Source organism: Pimephales promelas, chromosome 12, assembly GCF_988280905.1.
Source record: "Pimephales promelas chromosome 12, fPimPro1.hap1.1, whole genome shotgun sequence".
Taxonomy (NCBI): domain Eukaryota; kingdom Metazoa; phylum Chordata; class Actinopteri; order Cypriniformes; family Leuciscidae; genus Pimephales; species Pimephales promelas.
Genome location: NC_142780.1, coordinates 36,081,072 through 36,107,813, shown reverse-complemented (window position 1 = coordinate 36,107,813; position 26,742 = coordinate 36,081,072). Strand labels below are relative to the sequence as shown.

The window sequence follows — 26,742 nt, the reverse complement described above, 5'->3', positions numbered from 1 at the left end:
GCAGTGTTGGGCAGTTTTGGGCAGTGTTGGGCAGTGTTGGGCAGTTTTGGGCAGTATTGGGCAGTATTGGGCAGTATTAAGCAGTATTGGGGAGTATTGGGCAGTATTGGGCAGTATTAAGCAGTATTGGGCAGTATTGGGCAGTATTAAGCAGTATTGGGGAGTATTGGGCAGTATTGGGCAGTATTAAGCAGTATTGGGCAGTATTGGGCAGTATTAAGCAGTATTGGGCAGTATTAAGCAGTATTGGGCAGTATTAAGCAGTATTGGGCAGTATTGGGCAGTTTTGGGCAGTATTGGGCAGTTTTGGGCAGTTTTGGGCAGTTTTGGGCAGTGTTGGGCAGTGTTGGGCAGTGTTGGGCAGTATTGGGCAGTTTTGGGCAGTGTTGGGCAGTTTAGGGCAGTATTGGGCAGTTTTGGGCAGTTTTGGGCAGTTTTGGGCAGTATTGGGAAGTGTTGGGCAGTTTAGGGCAGTATTGGGCAGTTTTGGGCAGTATTGGGCAGTTTTGGGCAGTGTTGGGCAGTGTTGGGCAGTGTTGGGCAGTATTGGGCAGTTTTGGGCAGTGTTGGGCAGTTTTGGGATATTGGGCAGTTTTGGGCAGTGTTGGGCAGTTTTGGGCAGTTTTGGGCAGTGTTGGGCAGTGTTGGGCAGTATTAAGCAGTGTTGGGCAGTGTTGGGCAGTGTTGGGCAGTTTTGGGCAGTATTGGGCAGTATTGGGCAGTGTTGGGCAGTGTTGGGCAGTTTTGGGCAGTATTGGGAAGTGTTGGGCACTGGGCAGTGTTGGGCAGTTTTGGGCAGTATTGGGCAGTGTTGGGCAGTGTTGGGCAGTTTTGGGCAGTATTGGGCAGTTTTGGGCAGTATTGGGAAGTGTTGGGCAGTGTTGGGCAGTTTTGGGCAGTATTGGGCAGTGTTGGGCAGTTTTGGGCAGTTTTGGGCAGTATTGGGAAGTGTTGGGCACTGGGCAGTGTTGGGCAGTTTTGGGCAGTATTGGGCAGTGTTGGGCAGTGTTGGGCAGTTTTGGGCAGTATTGGGCAGTGTTGGGCAGTGTTGGGCAGTGTTGGGCAGTGTTGGGCAGTATTGGGCAGTATTGGGCAGTATTGGGCAGTTTTGGGCAGTGTTGGGCAGTGTTGGGCAGTATTAAGCAGTGTTGGGCAGTGTTGGGCAGTGTTGGGCAGTTTTGGGCAGTATTGGGCAGTTTTGGGCAGTGTTGGGCAGTGTTGGGCAGTTTTGGGCAGTATTGGGCAGTGTTGGGCAGTTTTGGGCAGTTTTGGGCAGTATTGGGAAGTGTTGGGCACTGGGCAGTGTTGGGCAGTTTTGGGCAGTATTGGGCAGTGTTGGGCAGTGTTGGGCAGTTTTGGGCAGTATTGGGCAGTTTTGGGCAGTATTGGGAAGTGTTGGGCAGTGTTGGGCAGTTTTGGGCAGTATTGGGCAGTGTTGGGCAGTTTTGGGCAGTTTTGGGCAGTATTGGGAAGTGTTGGGCACTGGGCAGTGTTGGGCAGTTTTGGGCAGTATTGGGCAGTGTTGGGCAGTGTTGGGCAGTTTTGGGCAGTATTGGGCAGTGTTGGGCAGTGTTGGGCAGTATTAAGCAGTATTGGGCAGTTTTGGGCAGTGTTGGGCAGTGTTGGGCAGTATTGGGCAGTATTGGGCAGTATTGGGCAGTTTTGGGCAGTGTTGGGCAGTTTTGGGCAGTATTGGGCAGTTTAGGGCAGTATTGGGCAGTTTTGGGCAGTATTGGGCAGTTTTGGGCAGTTTTGGGCAGTATTGGGCAGTATTGGGAAGTGTTGGGCAGTGTTGGGCAGTTTTGGGCAGTATTGGGCAGTGTTGGGCAGTTTTGGGCAGTATTGGGAAGTGTTGGGCACTGGGCAGTGTTGGGCAGTTTTGGGCAGTGTTGGGCAGTGTTGGGCAGTTTTGGGCAGTATTGGGCAGTGTTGGGCAGTGTTGGGCAGTGTTGGGCAGTTTTGGGCAGTATTGGGCAGTGTTGGGCAGTGTTGGGCAGTGTTGGGCAGTATTGGGCACTATTGGGCAGTATTGGGCAGTTTTGGGCAGTGTTGGGCAGTTTTGGGCAGTATTGGGCAGTGTTGGGCAGTGTTGGGCAGTATTGGGCAGTATTGGGCAGTATTAAGTAGTATTGGGCAGTTTTGGGCAGTTTTGGGCAGTGTTGGGCAGTGTTGGGCAGTTTAGGGCAGTATTGGGCAGTTTTGGGCAGTATTGGGCAGTTTTGGGCAGTTTTGGGCAGTATTGAGCAGTGTTGGGCAGTTTTGGGATATTGGGCAGTTTTGGGCAGTGTTGGGCAGTTTTGGGCAGTGTTGGGCAGTTTTGGGCAGTATTGGGCAGTATTGGGCAGTATTGGGCAATGTTGGGCAGTGTTGGGCAGTATTGGGCAATGTTGGGCAGTGTTGGGCAGTTTTGGGCAGTGTTGGGCAGTTTTGGGCAGTATTGGGCAGTATTGGGCAGTGTTGGGCAGTATTGGGCAGTGTTGGGCAGTTTTGGGCAGTGTTGGGCAGTATTGGGCAGTTTTGGGCAGTTTTGGGCAGTGTTGAGCAGTTTTGGGCAGTATTGGGCAGTATTGGGCAGTATTGGGCAGTATTGGGCAATGTTGGGCAGTGTTGGGCAGTATTTGGCAATGTTGGGCAGTATTGGGAAGTGTTTGGCAATATTGAGCACACAGACGTGAGGGGGTGTATGTACATACCCACACATGTTGGCACAGTGCCGTTCCATTGGGCCAGAGAGTTGGGCACGGCCTCACACCTGATGGCACTGGCACCGTGGAGAGAGTAGCCTGGGTTACATTCGAACAGCACAAGCGTGCCCAATCCAAAGTCATTCCCAATGCGCTTCCCATAGCGAGGCTCGGGCATGGAGCTGCACTGGGAAGCACTGGTCCGTGGAACAGCTACGGAAATACAAGAGGAAAAACATTAGATTTTTATAAATCTGCATAATAAATATACACTATACAGTTCATTTACTTTTACATCAGTGTATAGTAGGAGTTTTGTACGATTCCAGACATATCATGAAACTGAACACATGATTCGATATTATTGTGATATTCCATGACATATGATAAAAGGTTAACGAAAAATGTACTGTTAAAATGCTTAATTGGATGTTACATTGTGTGTGTAAATGAATAGGCTTGGACTTGGTGCTGGAAAAGCAAAGGACAATATAAATTATATTCAACATTATATAGTAGTTTAATGTAGTACTGACACTAAACTCTGAAAACTCCTCAGTTCTCACACAGTATTTTTTTAACTATACACAATACATATTGTCACTATCCACAATATGTTTTGGTGCATTTTTGTATGGCGATATATTGTGACACGATAAATTGTTACACGCCTAGTGTATACTGGAATATAGCATGAAAACAGCACTACAGAGCAGCTGAGAAATACACACCTTGATACACGAAATGAAAACCTTTAGCTGTATTGGGTCCCTCGGTTTTGAACCTGATGGTGATTTCATTGGCAGAGCTCAGCGGCAACGGCTCTCCTATGAAATGAGAAATTTGAGGAGATGAGAGAAAGAAAAACAACTTAAACGAAAATCATCAGTGTGTGTGCCACATGAATAGGGTTGAAGAAATGATGTGTCTTCAGATCACCAACAAGAGCCGTCCGCAGGTTGAGACTACGAGTGAAAGTGTGTGTACTGTGTTGCATCCTTTTCTATTTTAATACAACATGCATTGTTAAAAAATATATTACATGCAGTGTCAGCATAGAAATTTGAGCGAAAAGTTTAACTTTCATAAATTTAATAGCATTGCAAAACAGTATTTTAATTACATTTCTTTATTTTGTTACTATTAATGCATTCATTCAAATATATTCACAAAATGTTATATAATTTGATATATTTTATATTCAAACATTATAATAAAACACTATTAAAAACATTTTAAAAAGTGCCACATTTAACTTGTGGCCCAACCGATGTCATCGCAGCCTACCGTGTCCGAGATATCCCTCACTGCTGAACACGAAATCCAGGGGGAGGAGTTGGATCCAGATCCAACTCCTCCCACATTACATGTACCTAAACCTACTCATCTCCACCCCTTGATCCCTAACCCCACCCTTAATCCTACACATCTCCACCCCCTGATCCCTAACTCCACCCCTAATCCTAACCATCTCCGCCCCTGAACCCTAACCCCACCCCTAATCCTACCCATCTCCACCCCCTGATCCCTAACTCCACCCCTAATCCTACCCATCTCCGCCCCTGATCCCTAACCCTAATAACCCTGGTATAAATGTGTAAACACTGCAGCCCGACTGCGCGTCAGAAGCACATTAACATCGACACACAGCAGGAACGAGATCTGACAGTGTGTGGTGTAATGTCACCTGGTCTCGGTAGACGAGCCTTTAGTTGGTGTCCCGCGGTAAACAAAGCCTTTACCTGAGTGAGAGCCGTAGCTGGAGCTGAGGAGCGCAGACTCGGTCGACGGCCCGTCGAAGATCTCAACCACATCGTTAGAGCTCGTCTGGAAGAACAGAAACTGGCCGAAGAGAACTGTAGTGTGAGAGAGAGAGAGAGAGAGAGAGAGAGAGAGAGAGAGAGAGAGAGAGAGAGAGAGAGAGAGAGAGAGAGAGAGAGAGAGAGAGAGAGAGAGAGACTGTATTGCCACAGAGGAGGAAAAGAGTGTGTCTTCAAAACAGGCACTACCTATAAAACATTGACTGCTGTGTGAGATCTGAGTCCAGTGTATTTGAGGACAGTGTTCATATCTCTGAGGGGGAGTACAGCGTCTATAGAAATATTTCATAACCCACCCACCCACTCATCAATCCATCCACCCATCCGTCCATCCATCCATCCATCCATCCATCCATCCATCCACCCACCCAAAGCCCACCCACTCATCAATCCACCCACCCACCCACACATCCATCCACCCATCCGTCCATCCATCCATCCATCCATCCACCCACCCACCCAAAGCCCACCCACTCATCAATCCATCCATCCAACTCCATCCATCAATCCATCCACCCACCCATCCATCCATCCATCAATCCATCCATCAATCCATTAATCCATCCACCCATCCATCCACCCATCCACTCACACATCCATCCATCCACCCACCCACCCAAAGCCCACCCACTCATCAATCCATCCATCCACCCACACATCCATCCATACACCCACCCATCCATCCACCCATCCACTCACCCATCCATCCATCCACCCACCCACCCATCCATCCATCCATCCACTCACCCATCCATCCATCCATCCACCCACCAACACATCCATCCATCCATCCATCCATCCATCCACCAATCCAACAACAAACACATCCATCCATCCACCCACTCATCCATCCATCCATCCATCCATCTATCCATAGCCCACCCACTCATGAATCAATCCATCCATCCACCCATCCACAATTGATACATTCCAAACATTTCTCCAACATCTCCTTCATGAAGTGTCTTTCCTCTGGTTGAACCCCTAACAGAAACGGCGTTCTCCCTCAGTGGCTTTCAAAGGGACCTCGTGTGAAACGAGCAGTCCTAGAGCTAATAAAAGGTGGAGTATATGACATCTTCAACATTATAGCTCATATTTCTGTCCCCCCTTATAGCAGTGTTCCCAACACAATCATCACTTATTGAATTCAGTAATAACCAGCCCTCCTAAAGTCACAGCACAAAAGCCCTAACAAGAGATTCAAACTTCTGCAGGGAAATGCCATAAATTAATATCGCAACTCCAAATAAAGCTATAAACCAGAGGAGACGTCGATACAGGACCGGTAACGAGAGTAAGTGAATGTGTTTCGCCCGAAGGCCTCAGAACACAGTCTGCCTTCAGGCCATCGGCGTACATTAGACAGATCATAAAACAACCGTGAGAAAAGGTGAGAAAAACACAGCCATATGTTTGTCATTTCTTATGAATAATTCACAATCACTCTTGCTCTTTCTTTCTACTTTCAGGCATTTGAAGGAAATGTATTTCCTGTAATTGGATGAGGTACGGTAGTTGCACATTTGTTTCGTTTGAAAGCAGCACAACACAATTTCAGCAACATGAAGTTCACCTGAGGAGGTGAAGCAAAGATAACGCAATAATTCAGCCACACAACACTGGGGCTTTAGGAAATCTTAAGTTCATTGCTAAACATCATTTTCATAAATCAGTGCTTTTGTCTTGTTTTCCAGTTAAAATGGCTAAAATTTACATACATGTACAGTAGTGAGCAAAAGTGATTGTTAAAGATTTTGTGAAAGTTTTTTATTGTGTAGTTGTGCTTGAAGCTGATAAAAATGCAATGAATCATGTGCCACAAAAATATTTGGTGCTAAAAATTATAAACAGTATCAAAATATGAGGGAGTGTCTGAAAATATGGGAAAAGCAATACATTCAAGAAAATAGGGAGGGTGTAATAAATGCAAGACAAAATGAAAAAAATGAGGGACGCAATAAAGGTAATGCAGTATGGAGAATTGATTAAATGCAAGAAAAAATGGGAGATGCAGAGAATATGGGGATGCAATACATGCAAACAAATATGGAGGGTGTAATAAATGGAAGAAAATTGGGATGTAGAAAATATGGGGATGCAATAAATGCAAGAAAATATGCAGAAAATATGGGGATGCAATAAATGCAAGAAAATATGGGGATTCAATAAATGCAAGAAAATATGCAGAAAATATGGAGGGTGCAATAAATGCAAGAAAATATGCAGAAAATATGGGGATGCAATACATGTCAGAAAATATGGGGGATGTAATAAATACTAGAAAATATGGAGTGTGCAATAAATGCAAGAAAATATGGGGATTCAATAAATGCAAGAAAATATGCAGAAAATATGGAGGGTGCAATAAATGCAAGAAAATATGTAGAAAATATGGGGATGCAATAAATGCAAGAAAATATTGGGATGCAATAAATGCAAGAAAATATGGAGTGTGCAATAAATGCAAGAAAATATGGGGATTCAATAAATGCAAGAAAATATGCAGAAAATATGGAGGGTGCAATAAATGCAAGAAAATATGCAGAAAATATGTAGGGTGCAATAAATGCAAGAAAATATGCAGAAAATATGGGGATGCAATAAATGTCAGAAAATATGGGGGATGTAATAAATACTAGAAAATATGGAGTGTGCAATAAATGCAAGAAAATATGGGGATTCAATAAATGCAAGAAAATATGCAGAAAATATGGAGTGTGCAATAAATGCAAGAAAATATGCAGAAAATATGGGGATTCAATAAATGCAAGAAAATATGCAGAAAATATGGGGATGCAATACATGTCAGAAAATATGGGGGGTGTAATAAATACTAGAACATATAGATGATGTAATCAATTATAATTACATCTAATGATAATATAATTGTTATTATTTGATTCATTAATTAATGTTAATTTTGTGGTCATAGTGACAGATCTGTCCGCTGGGTTAACAACCACACGTTTGATCAGACCGCTGTGACACGTTCACATGGTGATGGTTTGTCTCATGAATATTAATTAGGTGATCCTCGACACTGAACTTCATGGTGTGCCCAGGAACTAATTAATATTCATGAGAAAAGTCTTAGCTATAGCTTACATTCCCGCATGTGAAACATTTTCCCTTGTTTTTATAAATATTTCCACACATCTCCAATTAGTATTAACATAAAGATCAGAAATATCTGCACTTATACATCTAATCAACATGTTTACAGCATATCATTGGTTCAAAATCTATCTTTTCAGAGTTATTTTCACTCACTGGCATTGACTGAACAAACAGTGTTTTCGCTAATTACAACTCATGCTTCATCTTATTATCAGCAGTCAATAATGAAAACCTCCTGGAATTAATATTTCAGAGAATGAGATGCCAAAGCCTCTCGGGTGTGTGGTTTGGCAAGCTTAGCCAATCTTATTATAATACAGGTACAGGATATCAGTCAGCCAATCAATATCATGCATCCATTGCACGATTAATCCTGACAGACACAAAGGACGCTGGGTAATTGGGTCTTCTGTTGTTTTTGCACAAGAAGCGTGTGTTGTTTGATCTTCACACAATGTCAGATAGTGTTCTCCACACGCACAGGTCACACACGATTCCCCCCGAGGATGGATAAATTAAACAAGAGTCGCAGGAACAATCAGGTTGATCCGAACTCATGCGCAGAATAGAAAGCTCAGGCTTTTCAACTGGTAATGGTTTATTAAGTCGAGGAAATGGCACTGCTGTTGGCAAGGCAACCACTTCCCATCTCCACAAGGAAAGCGAATCCAGTAGACATCCTTCCAGCGGAGGTCAGGATCGAGATGTAGAAGGGGAATGGTGAACGTCTGCAAGTCTAACAGTCTAAAAACCAATCCGCCACTGTTTCTTCTCAGACGAGACCTGCAAACAGCTGCTTCTGTCGCTGGCTTAGCTTCACATGGAGTTTCATTTCTAATTTCTCCATGTTTTTCACATTTTTGAAAATGAGCCAAACATCTTTGAGATGAATCTGATATCCACATATTGTCTTGCATTTATTACATTCTCCATATTTTCTTGCCTTTATTGCATCCCCATGTGTTCTGCATCTCCCATACTTTCTTCAGCAGCCCCATATTTCTCCCATATTTTTGGCATCCCCATATTTTTAATATTCCCATATTTCTCCCATATTTTCTGCATCCCCATATTTTCTCGCATTTATTAAATTCTCCATATTTTCTTGCATTTATTAAATTCTCCATATTTTCTTGCATTTATTAAATTCTCCATATTGTCTTGCATTTATTAAATTCTCCATATTTTCTTGTATTTATTAAATTCTCCATATTGTCGTGCATTCATTAAATTCTCCATATTTTATTGCATTTATTAAATTCTCCATATTGTCTTGCATTTATTAAATTCTTCATATTTTCTTGCATTCATTAAATTCTCCATATTTTCTTCCATTTATTAAATTCTCCATATTTTCTTGCATTTATTAAATTCTCCATATTTTCTTGCATTTATTAAATTCTCCATATTGTCTTGCATTTATTAAATTCTCCATATTTTCTTGCATTTATTAAATTCTCCATATTGTCGTGCATTCATTAAATTCTCCATATTTTATTGCATTTATTAAATTCTCCATATTGTCTTGCATTTATCAAATTCTTCATATTTTCTTCCATTTATTAAATTCTCCATATTTTCTTGCATTTATTAAATTCTCCATATTGTCTTGCATTTATTAAATTCTTCATATTTTCTTCCATTTATTAAATTCTCCATATTTTCTTGCATTTATTAAATTCTCCATATTTTCTTGCATTTATTAAATTCTCCATATTGTCTTGCATTTATTAAATTCTCCATATTTTCTTGCATTTATTAAATTCTCCATATTGTCGTGCATTCATTAAATTCTCCATATTTTATTGCATTTATTAAATTCTCCATATTGTCTTGCATTTATCAAATTCTTCATATTTTCTTCCATTTATTAAATTCTCCATATTTTCTTGCATTTATTAAATTCTCCATATTGTCTTGCATTTATTAAATTCTTCATATTTTCTTCCATTTATTAAATTCTCCATATTTTCTTGCATTTATTAAATTCTCCATATTTTCTTGTATTTATTAAATTCTCCATATTGTCTTGCATTTATTAAATTCTTCATATTTTCTTCCATTTATTAAATTCTCCATATTTTCTCGCATTTATTAAATTCTCCATATTTTCTTGCATTAATTAAATTCTCCATATTTTCTTGCATTTATTAAATTCTCCATATTTTCTTGTATTTATTAAATTCTCCATATTGTCTTGCATTTATTAAATTCTCCATATTTTCTTCCATTTATTAAATTCTCCATATTTTCTTCCATTTATTAAATTCTCCATATTTTTTTCCATTTATTAAATTCTCCATATTTTCTTGCATTTATTAAATTCTCCATATTTTCTTCCATTTATTAAATTCTCCATATTTTCTTCCATTTATTAAATTCTCCATATTTTCTTCCATTTATTAAATTCTCCATATTGTCTTGCATTTATTAAATTCTCCATATTTTCTTCCATTTATTAAATTCTCCATATTTTCTTCCATTTATTAAATTCTCCATATTTTTTTCCATTTATTAAATTCTCCATATTTTCTTGCATTTATTAAATTCTCCATATTTTCTTCCATTTATTAAATTCTCCATATTTTCTTCCATTTATTAAATTCTCCATATTTTCTTCCATTTATTAAATTCTCCATATTTTCTTCCATTTATTAAATTCTCCATATTTTCTTCCATTTATTAAATTCTCCATATTGTCTTGCATTTATTCAATTCTCCATATTGTCTTGCATCCCTATCCCTACCCCAAATATTGCATGATCCCTCATATTTTCTGACACTCTTATGACAAACGTGTCCGTTCGAGCAAATCTCCTGTTTCCTGTCAGAGATCCGGTCCACACCGCATCTGCTCCTTCAACACCAGAGACTAACGAGACCTTAATGCCGACAGAACGACGGGAAGAAAGGAATCGGCCTGGAGTCGGATCCGCGGGAGACTCGATGCTACACCTCAATGCTAACATCAAACACTAGCAGACAACATGGAAACAAACCCCCGTCGCTCTGACACACACACTCCGTGTCAATTATTCAAGGCGGTGCAACAGACAGTAACAACAACAGCGACGACAAACATTAGCGTTAGCAAAGCTGCAGTTAAAACTCTGTGACTCATCTCTCAGGAGTATGATTCTTCCCAGCGTGTTTCTCGCTAGGCTAAGCCACAGGCAATGTTTACACACACACACACACACACACCGACGCCTGGCTTTCCAGGGACAATCAAGGAAAAGTTTTGCACTTAAACTACTCTTGATCTGCTCCGGCCCTGTCTCGACTACTGTTCCACATCGGTTTAAACAGAACAATTGATGCTCATTTTTTATTTTGGTGTTTTCTACAATACGTTTACATGATTTAAACGTTTTTTCTCACTCTGTGCAACTCTAATTGGGCTCCTGTCTCTTTAAAGCCCAGTCTGCTCTGATTCATCAACCAGTACATTTTGCATTTATTAAATTCTCCATAATGCCCTGCATGTATAGCATCCTCATATTTTCTGCCTTTTCATTATTTTTCTTAAATTGCATCCCTATTTTTTTACACTCCCCATATTTTCTTGTATTTATTACATAATTCATATTTTCTGCATCCCCAAATGCTCTTGCATTTATTAAAATCTCCATATTGTCTTGCATTTACTGCATTCCTATTTTTTTCTGAAATTCTCATATTATGTTTATTGAAATTATGTTTATTACATTTATTGAATCTCCATATTTTCTGCATCCCAATATATTCCTGCATTTATTACATAATATTTAGAATTTATTGCATTGCTAATATGGTCTTGCATTTACTGCATCTGCATATTTTCTGCATCCCAATATTCCTGTGTTTATTACATATTATCTTGAATTTTTTGCATTTCTAATATTTTCTTGCATTTATTGAATCTCCATATTTTCTGCATCCCAATATATTCCTGCATTTACTACATAATATTTTGAATTTACTGCATTGCTAATATTGTCTTGCCTTTACTGCATCTCCATTTTTTCTGCATCCCAATATATCCCTGCATTTATTACATATTATCTTAAATTTATTGCATTGCTAATATTTTCTTGCATTTATTACATAATTCATATTTTCTGCATCCGCAAATGTTCTTGCATTTATTAAAATCTCCATATTCTCTTGCATTTACTGCATTCCTCATTTTTTTCAGACACTCCCATATTATCTTGCATTTATTAAATCTCCATATTTTCTGCATCCCAACATATTCCTGCATTTATTGCAAAATATTTTGAAGTTATTGCATTGCAAATATTACTCCCTCAACTCTTAAAGTTGGGTCTTGAAGAAAGTTCCCAGTTCCCCCACTCGTATTAAAGACACGGTGTTGTCATTCACATTGGTGCAGCAGCATCTTTCTGACAACACTTGAACGCAGCAGTTTTGCTTTGAGACTATATTTCACACTAAAGAAAAGGTAAAATGAGAAAGGCATAATAGGCGCCTTTGATTATGCTTCTCCAAGGCCGGCTTTCATGTTAATTGCATTAGCCTGCAGTTTGTTTTCTGTTTGGAGATTGCCAAGGTGGAACATGTACAGCCGACGCTCAGAGATGAAAACAACTGATCGTGCGTGTGTGTGTGTGTGTGTGTGTGTGAATCCGTGGGTGTCTGCAGTCATTCGGTGTGTTTGATGCGACACTGGCCCGCGGGCACGTCCTCACACACACACACACACACACACACACACACACACACACACACACACCGCTCACGCTCTCTGGAACATCTGCCACCAGTTTAAGGGGGTGTGATGCGGACTGTTGACAGGGAGCAGGTTGGGATTAGCGTGAGCAATGCAACTATACATTCAAGACATTGTGATTGGCATAAAGAGACCCGAGCCCTGCATAAAACACGAGCTGTCTGCTGCGGTTTACATAAATCTAATCGAGCCTCTAATGCAGACGCTGCCAACATTTCTCAAACGCTGGGAACACTCGGGAACAGATTTTCCTCCGTGCTGCTCAGATGCACAGCGTACGGTCGGGCGACAACTTTCTATAAGCACGCGCGCGGGAGTCTAATATGGACGACTCGGGCCTAAGGCGCTCGTTTGGCAGCTGTGAAGAATTCAGCTTTCCTTTCAAAACACAGATGCTGTGGAAAAAATGTGCGGATTTATTATTTGTGACAGAATAATTAAACATTAAAAGCTGGCCAAAGAAACGCAGAACTGCCTTATTATTCCGTTCAAAGGGTCTTGTATAATTGAGAAATATACTTCTGACAGGAGAAATTATCCTGACGGATCTCTCCAACAGGATGCGTTTAACCAAATAAAACCCTAATTAAAGTGTTTTTACTCAAAGTCAACATTAAAACATTTTACTTCCATAATTGGACATGACTGTCAATGAGAAAAATACATGCAAATACTGTATGACCTTTATAGATTGACATCTTGGTAACACTTTATTCCAAATCTTTAATGAATTATAAAGGTATTCATAAAATGCATTCTATATTTTCATACAGTGGTGTGAATAAGTGTTGGCACCCATGCTAAAGTTGCCTAAAAAGAGGAATAAAAAATCATCTTTTGGATTTTGATCTTAATGCCTTAATTAGAAAAATGAGGAAAACTCCAACCTTTAAGGACACCAATTTTCTTTGTGAATGAATAATGTATCATAAATAAATAAATGTTTTTCCTTAAAATACAGGGTGCATAAGTCATTGATTTTTATTTTTAAAAGCCAGTTATTTCATGGATCCAGGATAATATGCATCCTGATAAAGTTCCCTTGGCCTTTGGGATTAAAATAGACCCACATCATCACACACCATTCACCACACTGAGAGATTGGTCAAAGGTCAAGGGAACTTTATCAGGATGCATATTTTCCTGGATCCATGAAATAACTGGCTTTTAAAAATAAAAATCTATGGGAATTTAACATAGGGGTGTCCTGACTTATGCACCCTGTATTTTAAGGAAAAACATTTATTTATTTATGATACATTATTCATTCACAAAGAAAATTGGTGTCCTTAAAGGTTGGAGTTTTCCTCATTTTTCTAATTAAGGCATTAAGGTCAATATCCAAAAGATGATTTTTTATTCCTCTTTTTAGGCAACTTTAGCATGGGTGCCAACACTTATTCACACCACGGTAAATAGACCATGCATTATAATTTTGCCAGTTTCCTTGTTCTGTTGTTTGTCGCGTGTTTTAATGCATTATAATTTCTAATGACATTATAACTGTGGTTGAGGTTATCTATAAGGTGCATTACAAGCCATAATACTTTTATAATGCATTATATATAAAGTGTTTGTAACATTACACGCCACATTTTTTACCATTTCTTTGAATTCATCTTAAGCAAAGAAATGCCATTCTCCAATTATTTGCATAAAATAGTTGTACAGAAGTACAAAAGGTGGCCCTGTCAGAGACTAAAAATACAATAGAGTGAAAGTCACTGGTCTGATTATGTTCTATTTTAAATTTGAAGAAGAAAACTTGAGAGGTTTTTTTGACGAGTTGAGAACTTGAGTCCAGTTTGATGTGATATTTTATTTTTTCTATTCTTTCTTATAGACGTTAAATCATCAGAACGCTCTCATAATCAATTGAGACGCCTCACGGCATCATCCCTAAACTCTTGCCATTCACCAGAACTTATTAATATAAAGTGAAGAGGATTGAAACTGATAAATGACATGAAAGAAGGGCGACTCGAATAAACGCTAGGATGTGTGTCACACTACAGTTTTCATGCAGTTCATGCAAGGTTTGAAACTGATATGAAAGTACTTCAAAAGTCATATTACATATAATTAGCAGATTAAAATAAGCGAGTTTTTCTGTGCATCAGAATGGACCCAAACAACCAAAAACATTCATTAAATGCATTAGTAGCCGCTTTTCCATTTCCCTTCAAATTGCGTGAATTGACATTGCGAAATGAAAATACGGTCAACGGAAACACGTCAATTTCGTAAAAACTCCCGTTTATCTCAAAAAAAAAGTTTTTAGAGGTTTTTCAGGCAATTCGAAACTGCAATGGAAACGGGTTTTGGGCATTTACAGTCACCTGATTTAGAAGATGTGGTGCATTTTGGGTCCGTGTCTGCAAATAATAATAATACTTATGTCTACATATGTAGAAGACGCTTTTATACATAAAAGGATCAAAGCAATTCGTCACATCTCATTCATAATACAGGTTGGACGATAATTATACAGGGGTGATCAAGGAGGCTTTTGTAATTAATTTGATAATTGTATTAGTCAAATTTTACATCCATAAGTGTACATTTTCTAACAAAAAGCCCCTTTTCTCTGTATTTCTTATAGAATTCAAAAACTATTTTTCTACTATTCAATCTAGTACTAATGCAAAAGCGAATAAGACTGTGCATTTGTGTACTGTCTTCAAAATCTTTGATTGATATGTGGTCTTGTGTGTGTTTTTTTTCCCTCTTCTTTATTGTATTTTTGTATCTCCCCTGGCTTTAAAGTTTGTAATGTTTTGTTTAAGCAATAATAATAAAAAATAATTATAATAATAATACAGGGGGCTAAGATAATCACAAATAAACACAATATTTTGACTCATCCAAGTGTGTGTGAGTGTGTGCACGCTCAGGACGGCAGGACAGAACACTAGCATTTCCTATCAACAGTGGAAACAACTTAAAATACTCATTACTCAAAAATAAATAAATATATATAGTAATTCTGGGACTGTTTGATTAACAGATGAAACTCCATTAACTGCATCTGTAATATGATTCTATAATATCTTCCTTTTTTAGGACCGGATACGCCACGCTTGAAAAAAACTTGTGCTGTTTTGAATGAACTTCGACTTTAATCTCGAAAAATTCCGACTTTAATCTCGAAATGCTAGAATTTTTTTTTTTTTACAGATTTCTTTTTTTTTTTAAGATTATTATTTATTTTTTTTACTGACTTTTTTTTTTTTAGGTTGCGGTTCAGGGCTTCCGTAGTAATATGATTCTATAATATCTTCCTTTTTTAGGACCGGATACACCTCGCTTGAAAATAACGTGGTGTTTTGAATGAACTTCCGACAACAAAACTTCAATTTTTTCGTTCGCTTTTGAGAAGACATGTTGCAATCCTTCGTTTGGTGTCATAATATGATGCACATACTGTATATAGTTGGATCTAATTGGCGGGGTTTATGGTAATGAGCGTTCACGCGCGTCCCATTTACGACGGATTGGAATTCATGACACCTTCATAACCATGACATCACAGTTGTCATGACAAAGACACTGACAGGTTATGATGTATTGGTTTATGTTAAGATGTCATAAAGACATCTCAAAAAATGTCATATTTGCATTCAAAATGTCATTATTGAGCGAAAGACACGCACAAACCCTCCTTCATATTCATGTGTCTTGTGTCCTGTCATGATTATGAAGGTGTCATGTCAGTCTTATGAACACCCCTTCATGTAAAGTGTTACCAAATTCATTAACACACACACACACACACTTCACTGTCGCATCTGATGTTTACAGAGTATTTGTGAATCAGGAGATGAGTTTTCGACCAGGTCTCTTTAAGCACAAATCACTCGTATATCTGAGAGCCGTTAGCTCCACATCTGCAGTTCTCCGGGTCACATCAGGTCACTAACACATTCCCCTCCGCTTGATCCTGGACGGCTCGGTCTCTCGCTCGTTACAAGCAAATCTAAACAAATACAGTGTGTACATGCATAACATATGAGGCTGTGAGCTTTTAAACATGATCTCAGTCCCCCGAGACTCGAGCACACCGCCGCTCACTCGAGCTGATCCTGCTGGCCACACACACCGTCTGATCTACATTTACTAAAGCATCGCGGCGCTCTCGGAGATGAAGAGGAAGAGCAGGACAGTCGTGTACAGTGGATGGTGCGAGTCTTACCGAACTCTCCTGGCACCGAGATCTCGTACACGCAGGTCTGGCCCTCGGTGTAGTTGCGCGGGTAGTTCGGGGACAGGATGGTGCCCTCTGACCCCGTCGAGCGGCTCCCACACGGAGCTGCAGGACACACACACACACACACGAGGACACTTGGTTTCAGTGCATGATCATATCCAACACACATCAGTTCATCAGTTTGGGCTCGTTTTACAGTTTAACATGTGGATCAGCCGTCTTACTTTATTTCTTGTTTCAATGCATTTTAAATTTAAATATGGATGGAGGGATGGAGGGATGGATGGACATATTAATAGATGAATAGATGGATGACAAATTAATAGATGGATGGACAGATTAATTGACGACGGATGGATGGATGGATGGATGGATGTACAGACTAATGGATGGATGGATGGGTGGATGGAGATTAATGGATGGAGGGATGGATGCATAGATATTTGGATGGATGGAGGGATTGATGGATGGATGGATGAATGGATGGATGGATGGATGCACAGATTAATAGATAGATGGATGAATGGATGAGAGAGATAATGACAGATGGATGGATGGATGGATGAGAGAGAGATAATGACGGATGGATGGATGGATGGATGGATGGATGGATGGATGGATGGATGAGAGAGATAATGACAGATGGATGGATGGATGGATGGATGGATGAGAGAGAGATAATGACGGATGGATGGATGGATGCACAGATTAATGGATGGATGGATGGATGGATGGATGAGAGAGATAATGACGGACGGATGGATGGATGCACAGATTAATGGATGGATGGATGGATGCACAGATTAATGGATGGATGGATGGATGAATGGATGGATGGATGAGAGAGATAATGACGGATGGATGGATGGATGCACATTTTAATGGATGGATGGATGGATGGATGCATAGATATTTAGATGGATGGATGGATGGATGAGAGAGATAATGACAGATGGATGGATGGATGGATAGATGGATGGATGGACGGAGAAAGATAATGACGGATGGATGGGTGAGAGAGATAATGACGGATGGATGGGTGAGAGAGATAATGACGGATGGATGGGTGAGAGAGATAATGACGGATGGATGGATGGATGGAGGGATGGATGCACAGATTAATGGATGGACTGATGGATGGATAATTTATCCTTAAAAACAGAAAATCTGTGCTGGAACACAAATATCAAAGATTATTTGAAATAAATCTGCAATAATAAAATATAAACTTTAGACAAAATAATACAATAATAAATACATATCACTGATGATGCATTGATTTCTGTAATTGTTATTTCTATATGAATACCCTTTTAGCACATTAAAATTGAATGTCATTTAAATGTACATTCTCAACAGTTGTTTATGATTGATTAATTTACCTTAATAAGGTTTTCATATCTGTAAGCCATAATCATCAAAATTATAACAAAAAAGGCTTGAAATATCTCACTTTGCATGTAATGAGAATATATTAGTTTCACCAAGTTGAATTACTAAAATAAATGAACTTTTGCACCATATTCAAATTTTTTGAGTTTCACCTACATATATATACACAGGTGAAATAATAATATTATATATAAATTAATTAGATCTAATTAGTATATCTAATTGAATAGCATTGTTAATAGCGCTCAGTCCAGCATTATAGGCATGATAACAATACTTTTCACTCTTATCCTCTAAAACACAGTCTTTATAAGATACAGTCGTTGTGCAATCGTCGATTAAACATTATTCTCCACGATAAGTGAAACAAACTAGCTGATGGGCAAATATAATGGTGGAAAAAGTGGAATAAAAGTGATTATGATCTGACAGGGCAGGCAGAAGATTTCATCATACGACTCTTTGAAATATAAATCTTTCTTTCGAATGACATTTATAGCCCATGACTTGCACTAGCGGCGTTTGCATTATTTGATGTGAAATCCAAAGTCTCTGTATAGGTTCATTTACCGCTGATCCCACAATATTCAACGCTGAAATATTAATTCCAGATGATTAGCAAACAAGACGCTGTGACAGAGTCAATACATCAGAGCGCTGAATCATATCCCGAGTCACAGAGCAGCGTAATCTACGGCTCGTTTTATAATTGCTCATCTCTGCATTTGACAAGAAAAGTGTTTTCCATGTTCCACGTCAATTTAAACATCTCCCAGTGCATCTATACACGCGTCTCGAAGGAAGATGTGCACACGTGACGCTCAAACTCACTCGCAAAAGTTGCTGATTTAAACATTTTCTCTCCAAATGATCGTCGTCATGATCTGAGATGCTCACCGAGGGACTCAAACACTATTATGACACTGAGAGATGGGGGTGAAAACTTTTGCACAGGATGATGATGATGATGATGTGTACATTTTGTTTAAAAAAAAAGTCAAACACACACAGACTCACTCGCGCGCATAAAAACACACAATCACACTGGCACGCAAACACACACTCCACATGCACACACTTTGTGCACACACACACACACAGCACTTCAGGGGTTAAACACACGTGTAAAAGAGTGTCGGTTTACTTTAATCTAATTACTAATTCCCTTGATTTCATGTTTATGATGTAACCTTCTCCCTTTAAATAGTTCGGTAAGAACAATTTATACACTTTTCTATTATTTATTTGAAAGAATTAAAGGATCACTTTTCATGTCTACCCTTGTGTTGTTCATCTGTTGATATGGCATTTACAGCGTAATTAGTAATAATGAATGCAATAGTTCTTAAAGAGAGTAATTAGCACAGTAATCTAATTACACTGGCGAAGATGCAATTAGTAGCTAGTAACATACTGTATTACTTTTAGAGTAATTTAGCCAACAATGATTCTGACATCAGTTGTGTTTTCGTTTAAGTTTCTCATCTAATATTTATAGTTTATATCCGCTTCATTTCAATTACAGAAAACGATTTTTTTTCATTTTAGTTAACAGTGGAATGCAATCGATTCTCAATGCTTAAAATCAAGTTCATTAAATATTCTGTTACTGCAATTTTGTTGTACATGCAAATGCATTTAGTGTTTCAAGGTTATTCGGTATCCTACATATTAAAGTCAACATGATAAACTAAATAAAACTGACTTGTGTGTGTGTGTGTGTGTGTGTGTGTGTGTGTGTTTGTGTGAGTATGTGTTTGTATATATGTGTGTGCCATATATATATATATATATATATATATATATATATATATATTAGGGCTGTCAAACGATTAATCAAGATTAATTACATCCAAAATAAGAGTTTGTGTTTACATAATATATGTGGATGTACTGTGTATAATTATTATATATATATATATATATATATATATATATATATATATATATATAAATACACACACATATACACACACAAAATACACACACATATTAATAAGATTTTTTTTCTTAAATATCATGCAAGTGTGTTATTTTTCTGTATATATATATATATATATATATATACAAAAAATAATTATACACAGTGAACCCACATATATTATGTAAACACAAACTTTTATTTTGGATGCGATTAATCGCGATTAATCGTTTGACAGCCCTAATATATATATATATATATATATATATATATATATATATATATATATATATATATATATATATATATATATATATATATATATATATATATATATATATATATATATATATATGGTCATGATGATTCATCAGTGCAAATTTTCATATATAAATTTGTTTTTGTTCATAATCTTTTGTCAAATTGAAAAGACTTTGCATGTTGGTTGATGTCATACATCCTTCTTTATTTCCTTTTTTTCCACTTTCAATCACCTAAAGCAACAAACAATTCATGATGGATGTAATCAATCATAATTTCTCATTCAGAAATACTTGTATGTAAAACAAGTAAAAACAATTATTGGGAATCAATTGGATTGTGAGTTATACATCAGAATGCAAGTGATAATGAATCATGCACAATAAGAGCTTTAAAACAGAATTAAACAGTTAATATTGATGAAACCGTTCACTGAGGTCTGAATTTATTCATCTAACTAGTCAGTAAGTTGTTAGTCATGCTGAAGTAAAACTTTGGTCTGCAGTGGAAATCTCCCCGGCACACTGAGACACATCTCCAAATGTGCTGAATATAAAGTATTTCCAGAACACTTCCCCTCTCTCCTCGGAGACGCAGCGGCTCGGGAGATCGTGAGGCGACACTGAGCTGTTATCCACTGCACTCTAACTAAAAAACATGGCTTTTGTTCCAGCGGACTGACGCTAATTACACATAATGCGTTTCTAACACAAACGGAGCCAGAACGGACTGTACTGTGGCGAGGCCAGCCATGCAGGCATGAAATAAAGAAAACTCCGAGATCAATAGATGGCCTTCAGTCCAGAGCAGCGCATCAGGGCCGACTCACAGTCTCTGCAGTCTCTTTACTGAGTCCTTTTCAATGAGCTCACTCACTCACACACACTCTCACTCACTCACTCACTCACTCACTCACTCACTCACTCACTCACTCACTCACTCACTCACACACACTCTCACTCACTCACTCACTCACTCACTCACACACTATCACTCACACACTCACTTACTCATTCACTCACTCACTCACTCACTCACGTACTCACTCACTCACACATTCACTCACTCACTCACTCTCTCACACACTCACTCACTCACTCAATTTCTCACTCAATTACTCACTCACTCAATTATTCACTCAATTATTCACTCACTCACTCAATTACTCACTCACTCACATTCTCACTCACTCACTTACATTCTCACTCACATTCTCACTCACATTCTCACGCACTCAATTACTCACTCACACACACTCTCACTCACTCACTCACTCACTCACTCACTCACACACACTCTCACTCACTCACTCACTCACTCACTCACTCACTCACTCACTCACTCACTCACTCACTCACTCACTCACTCACTCACTCACTCACGCACACACACACACCAATCAATCCCTTAAGGCGTAAAATCCTGCATGTTTCTCATTTAATCTCCTGAATCACAACACTAGTATTCTATTACCTGAGAAAGATAAAATGAACCCAATCGATACACTTTCACATTGACATTTGTTACCTCAATTTTTCTCCACCCTCAATTATTTCTCCCTCATTAATATTTCAGATTGCGCATCAGCTTAAGCATCAAGAGTAGAGAAAACCCTTCTTCTGCTTGTGGGCTTTTTGATCTGCATGTAAATCCATAAAACACTCTTATAATGCAGTGATGTTTGATACTTCTCAGCATTTAGTTGACACTCACTGAGAGTTCATGCACATCTCACGCTGATTATGCCTAGCAATCTACCAACGCATAAGGTCACATGATGCCTTAATGATCTTCTTTTATTAGCGAAAGGTCGTCCAGCACACCTCGATCCTGTCAGCTCATTCAACACACGCCTGTCTAACAGAGCCAGAGCAGTTCTCTAGCGCTGACGGGTTATTGATCGGCATGCAAACACTAAAAACACACACACACACACACACACACACTCACTCACTCACTCACTCACTCACGTATTTGCATGCAAACCAAATTTTCACTGAATTATTTTTCAGTGCTACTGTATATGCATCATCAGTGTTAGTGTATCTCCGCGAATACTCCAAACATGACGAAACGCATGTGTGGTCTCTTTCGAAAGGTCTCGTCCCGTTCTCCACTCGATAAAATTTTTTCGTCGAAACGTTGATTTTTCTCTGAGATATTTACAATTTTCTCAACGGAAAGCTCATGACAGGGGGCGCCATTTCAGAGCGTGGCCGACGGTTTTCGGCTAATATCTCCGTGAATACTCCCCCAAACATGACGAAACGCATATGGTTTTGTTCAGTTCGGCGAGACGGTTCGAAGGAGCCCGGTCTCCGCCGGATACGTTGCATGAGTTTTCGCCGAGATATTTGCGTTTTTCGCTTCCGGAGGGGCTTTGAGGGCCTGTATCTCGGGACCCCGGGGGCCCACGAGGCTGAGGGTGGGGGCGGTCTCTTTCGAAAGGTATCGTCCCGTTTTCCACTCGATAAAAAATTGCCGTCGAAACCAGTGTTGTAGTACTCGAGACTCGGACTCGTCTCGGACTCGGTCTCAAGACCATATTTTAATGGTCTTGGTCTTGTCATGGACTCGTGTCCATTTGGACTCGGAATTGACTCGTACTCGAATATTTTTTTTTTAGGACTCGGAATTATTCCCGAGTCCACTCGAGTTCAATTAAAAATATTTTTCATGATTATTAATGTATGTTAATAAAATATTTCTTTAAATTGATTGACACGCCCAGTGATTGGTGATTTTCTAGTGCGCAACTGCGCATGACAAATTGTAATAAAATTACTTTTAACACCACCTACTATGTGGCCTTTTTACCCTAAACTGATCATATTTTTAAACTCTAAGTAAATTCAGTAAAAAAAAAAAAAAAAGGATTTCTCTAAGTAAATAAAAGTAAATTAGGTAATCAACCCTCACTGGTCTCGGTCTCGACTCGGACTCGACCGTCTCTGGTCTCGGACTCGACTCGGACTCGACTCTCTATGGACTCGGTCTCGACTCGGACTCGACTCTCTCTGGTCTCGGTGTCGACTCAGACTCGAGTGAGGTGGTCTCGACTACAACACTGGTCAAAACGTTGATTTTTCACCAAGATATTTGCGATTTTCTCCCGAGCTTGTGACGTCCTCAGCAGGCGCCATTCAGAGCACGGCCGACGGTTTTTGGCTAATATCTCCATGAATACTCCACCAAACATGACGAAACGGAACATATGGTTTTGTTCAGTTCGGCGAGACGGTTCGAAGGAGCCCGGACTCCGCCGGATACGTTGAGTTTTCGTCGAGATATATTGCTTCCGGAGGGGCTTTGGGGGCCTGTATCTTGGGGGCCCACGAGGCTGGTCTCTTTCGAAAGGTATCGTCCCGTTCTCCACTCGATACAAATGGCGTCGAAATGTTGATTTTTCGCTGAGATATTTGCAATTTTCTCGACGAAAGCTTGTGACAGCGGGCGCCATTTCAGAGCGCGGCAGACGGTTTTCGGCTAATTATCAGTGTTGTAGTGTATATGCATCATCAGTGTTGAAGTGTATTATGCAAACCCCCTCATGTTCATCTTGGTGAAAATAAAAGCAGTTTGAAACATTAAAAAGCATGGAAACACAGTATCCCACAGAGCTCCAAAAATAGAGCATCGCACAGTTATTTGGGTCGTAAGGGGATCAAGTTCTCCTCGTATCTCTGCACAATAAAGGTATAAGTGTGAATGTACCCTGGCAGCTGGGCAGAGCTCTCACTCACTCACTCTCACACTCACTCACTCACTCTCTCTCACAGACACACACACACGAGTGTGAACGCACCTTGGCAGCTGGGCAGAGCTCGGTTCCACTCGGGTCTGTTGGTGCCGCCCATCACACAGGTGAGGCTGGAGTAGCCCGTGAGCTGGTATCCCGGGTCACAGTGGAAGGTCACAGTGGAGCCCAGCTTATAGTCTCCGCCCAGCCGAGTGCCGTTCATCACACTGCCCGGGTCGAAGCAGGCCTCGCGCAGCTTAGCTGACGGGAGACAACACAAGACATATGGCGTATGATGATAAAGCCGTCGCAGATGCCAAGCGGAAACCTTTGAAACTTTCCAGATCACGGTCAGTATATCATGACAATCTTAAATTCAACATGAAATCAAAATGGACAAATCTTTTTTTTTTTTCTTTTTTTTTTTGGAAATTGCTTTTATTATGAATAAATTATTTATTAAATGCAGTTAAATTCATGTTCCTGGTAATCTTGAATCTTGAATAACTTCAGTGTCACCTCTTCTATGATGATGAGGGCCGGGCTATAATCTGTCACTCACATGAGATCAGCCAATAGTAAACCACAACCATCCAATCAATAATCCACAGACCAATCAAGCCCCGCCCACATTCGTTCTTGTTCCAGAATTGTTTTACTCAGTACGACAATTGTGTCTTTGTGACAGGTAAACTGACTTGTCAATCATCCTGTCACATTTAAAATCCTCCACATTCAATTGAAATTAATTTCCTCCTGTGTCTCGATGATCTGCAGTCGCGGAGACGCTCCATGATGCATTTCGAAGTTAATGTATCTTTATAAAAGTCCACATTGTTATTGCAGATGAAATATAACATGGATAACATTAAATAAATATTTTTTTATCAGGTTAAACTTTGACTTTGAAACTTTAATATCTCAACTTCTCACCGTTTATCGCACATATCCGCCATGTTTGTAGTTTTTTTACTCGTTTTTGTAGTTCCTCTTCCAAAACGCAATGGATCATGGGTAATATTAGCCGTTATAGTGAGAACGAATCCACACTTCGAAAAAATCGAATAGATGCGTTGGGACACACTTATTTTAATCTCACACACTGTTTACACACAACATTGAGCTTCTGGTTTATGCAGATCTTCTTCTTCGCATGTTTTTGGATGCAGAGTGAAAACATGGATTGCCAGAACAACTGGTAGGGAAAGAGTCAAAGGATCACCTAAAGATGAACACTTTTACTCACACTCATGCCGTCCCAATCAATAGAAATCAACAAATCCAGCTCTTTGGGGTCTTTACCCAGCAGGCCGATGGCGGAGCGCACGTACCCTTGTACTCGAGGTGGAAGCCGGTGTAGCTCACGGAGCCGTCGCTGCGGAAGGCGATGTGCATGATGTTGGAGCTGCTCTCCACCTTCTCCGGCAACTTGCTGTCTTGAAATGTGCCGATCAGGTGACTGTTGCTGTGCGGCCCGTCGTACAGGTACAAGAAGTCATAGTTGGGCTCAATGCTAAAACTGAGAGAGGAAGCGTAGATTACAATCCAAACACAATTTACAGGAGGATCAACTGACTTTTCCTATCCAATTTACCCAAACACTAATGACAATTCTGTCAAGATGTCATTGCAAATCATTGGGGGCCGGAAAAGTGAGACTTTAGAAGACTATATGAGTAGAGATATAGTCACATAAACAACTCCAAAAATTCCAGATCATTTATTACAGCTTGTCAAATTTGCCCGTTTTTGTGTGTATAAGGGGCAGGAATATTATAATATTGTAAACGTGCAGATTAAGGGGCAGGAATATTATAAACGGGCAGATTAAGGGGCGGGAATATTATAATATTGTAAACGTGCAGATTAAGGGGCAGGAATATTATAAACGGACAGATTAAGGGGAGGGAATATTATAAACGTGCAGATTAAGGGGCGGGAATATTATAAACGGGCAGAATAAGGGGCGGGAATATTATAAACGGGCAGAATAAGGGGCGGGAATATTATAAACGGGCAGAATAAGGGGCGGGAATATTATAATATTGTAAACGTGCAGATTAAGGGGCAGGAATATTATAAACGGGCAGATTAAGGGGCGGGAATATTATAAACGGGCAGATTAAGGGGCGGGAATATTATAATCGGGCAAAATAAGGGGCGGGAATATTATAAACGGGCAGAATAAGGGGCGGGAATATTATAATATTGTAAACGTGCAGATTAAGGGGCAGGAATATTATAAACGGGCAGATTAAGGGGCGGGAATATTATAATATTGTGAACGTGCAGATTAAGGGGCAGGAATATTATAAACGGGCAGATTAAGGGGCGGGAATATTATAATCGGGCAGAATAAGGGGCGGGAATATTATAAACGGGCAGAATAAGTGGCGGGAATATTATAATATTGTAAACGTGCAGATTAAGGGGCAGGAATATTATAAACGGGCAGATTAAGGGGCGGGAATATTATAATATTGTAAACGTGCAGATTAAGGGGCAGGAATATTATAAACGTGCAGATTAAGGGGCGGGAATATTATAATCGGGCAGAATAAGGGGCGGGAATATTATAAACGGGCAGAATAAGGGGCGGGAATATTATAATATTGTAAACGTGCAGATTAAGGGGCAGGAATATTATAAACGGGCAGATTAAGGGGCGGGAATATTATAATATTGTAAACGTGCAGATTAAGGGGCAGGAATATTATAAACGGGCAGATTAAGGGGAGGGAATATTATAAACGTGCAGATTAAGGGGCGGGAATATTATAAACGGGCAGACTAAGGGGCGGGAATATTATAAACGGGCAGAATACAGGGCGGGAATAATATAAACGGGCAGAATAAGGGGCGGGAA

At 39.5% G+C, this 26,742-nt stretch overlaps 1 protein-coding gene across 7 annotated transcripts in view; it reads right to left on the bottom strand.

Moving 5' to 3' along the window:
- csmd3a (CUB and Sushi multiple domains 3a) overlaps positions 1–26,742 on the bottom strand; it is a 310,494-nt gene that overhangs the window by 119,659 nt on the left and 164,093 nt on the right. For all 7 annotated transcript variants that reach the window (XR_016145833.1, XM_089118090.1, XM_089118092.1 and 4 more), the window contains 6 exons: positions 25,208–25,395; positions 23,943–24,137; positions 16,549–16,665; positions 4,427–4,540; positions 3,416–3,511; positions 2,694–2,897 (listed from right to left, as the gene is read on the bottom strand). Coding sequence is in view for 6 of the 7 variants with exons in the window: in XM_089118090.1 (XP_088974216.1) it covers positions 2,694–2,897; positions 3,416–3,511; positions 4,427–4,540; positions 16,549–16,665; positions 23,943–24,137; positions 25,208–25,395 (914 nt within the window). In the remaining variant the exon portion in view is untranslated. The remainder of the gene's footprint in view (positions 1–2,693; positions 2,898–3,415; positions 3,512–4,426; positions 4,541–16,548; positions 16,666–23,942; positions 24,138–25,207; positions 25,396–26,742) is intronic.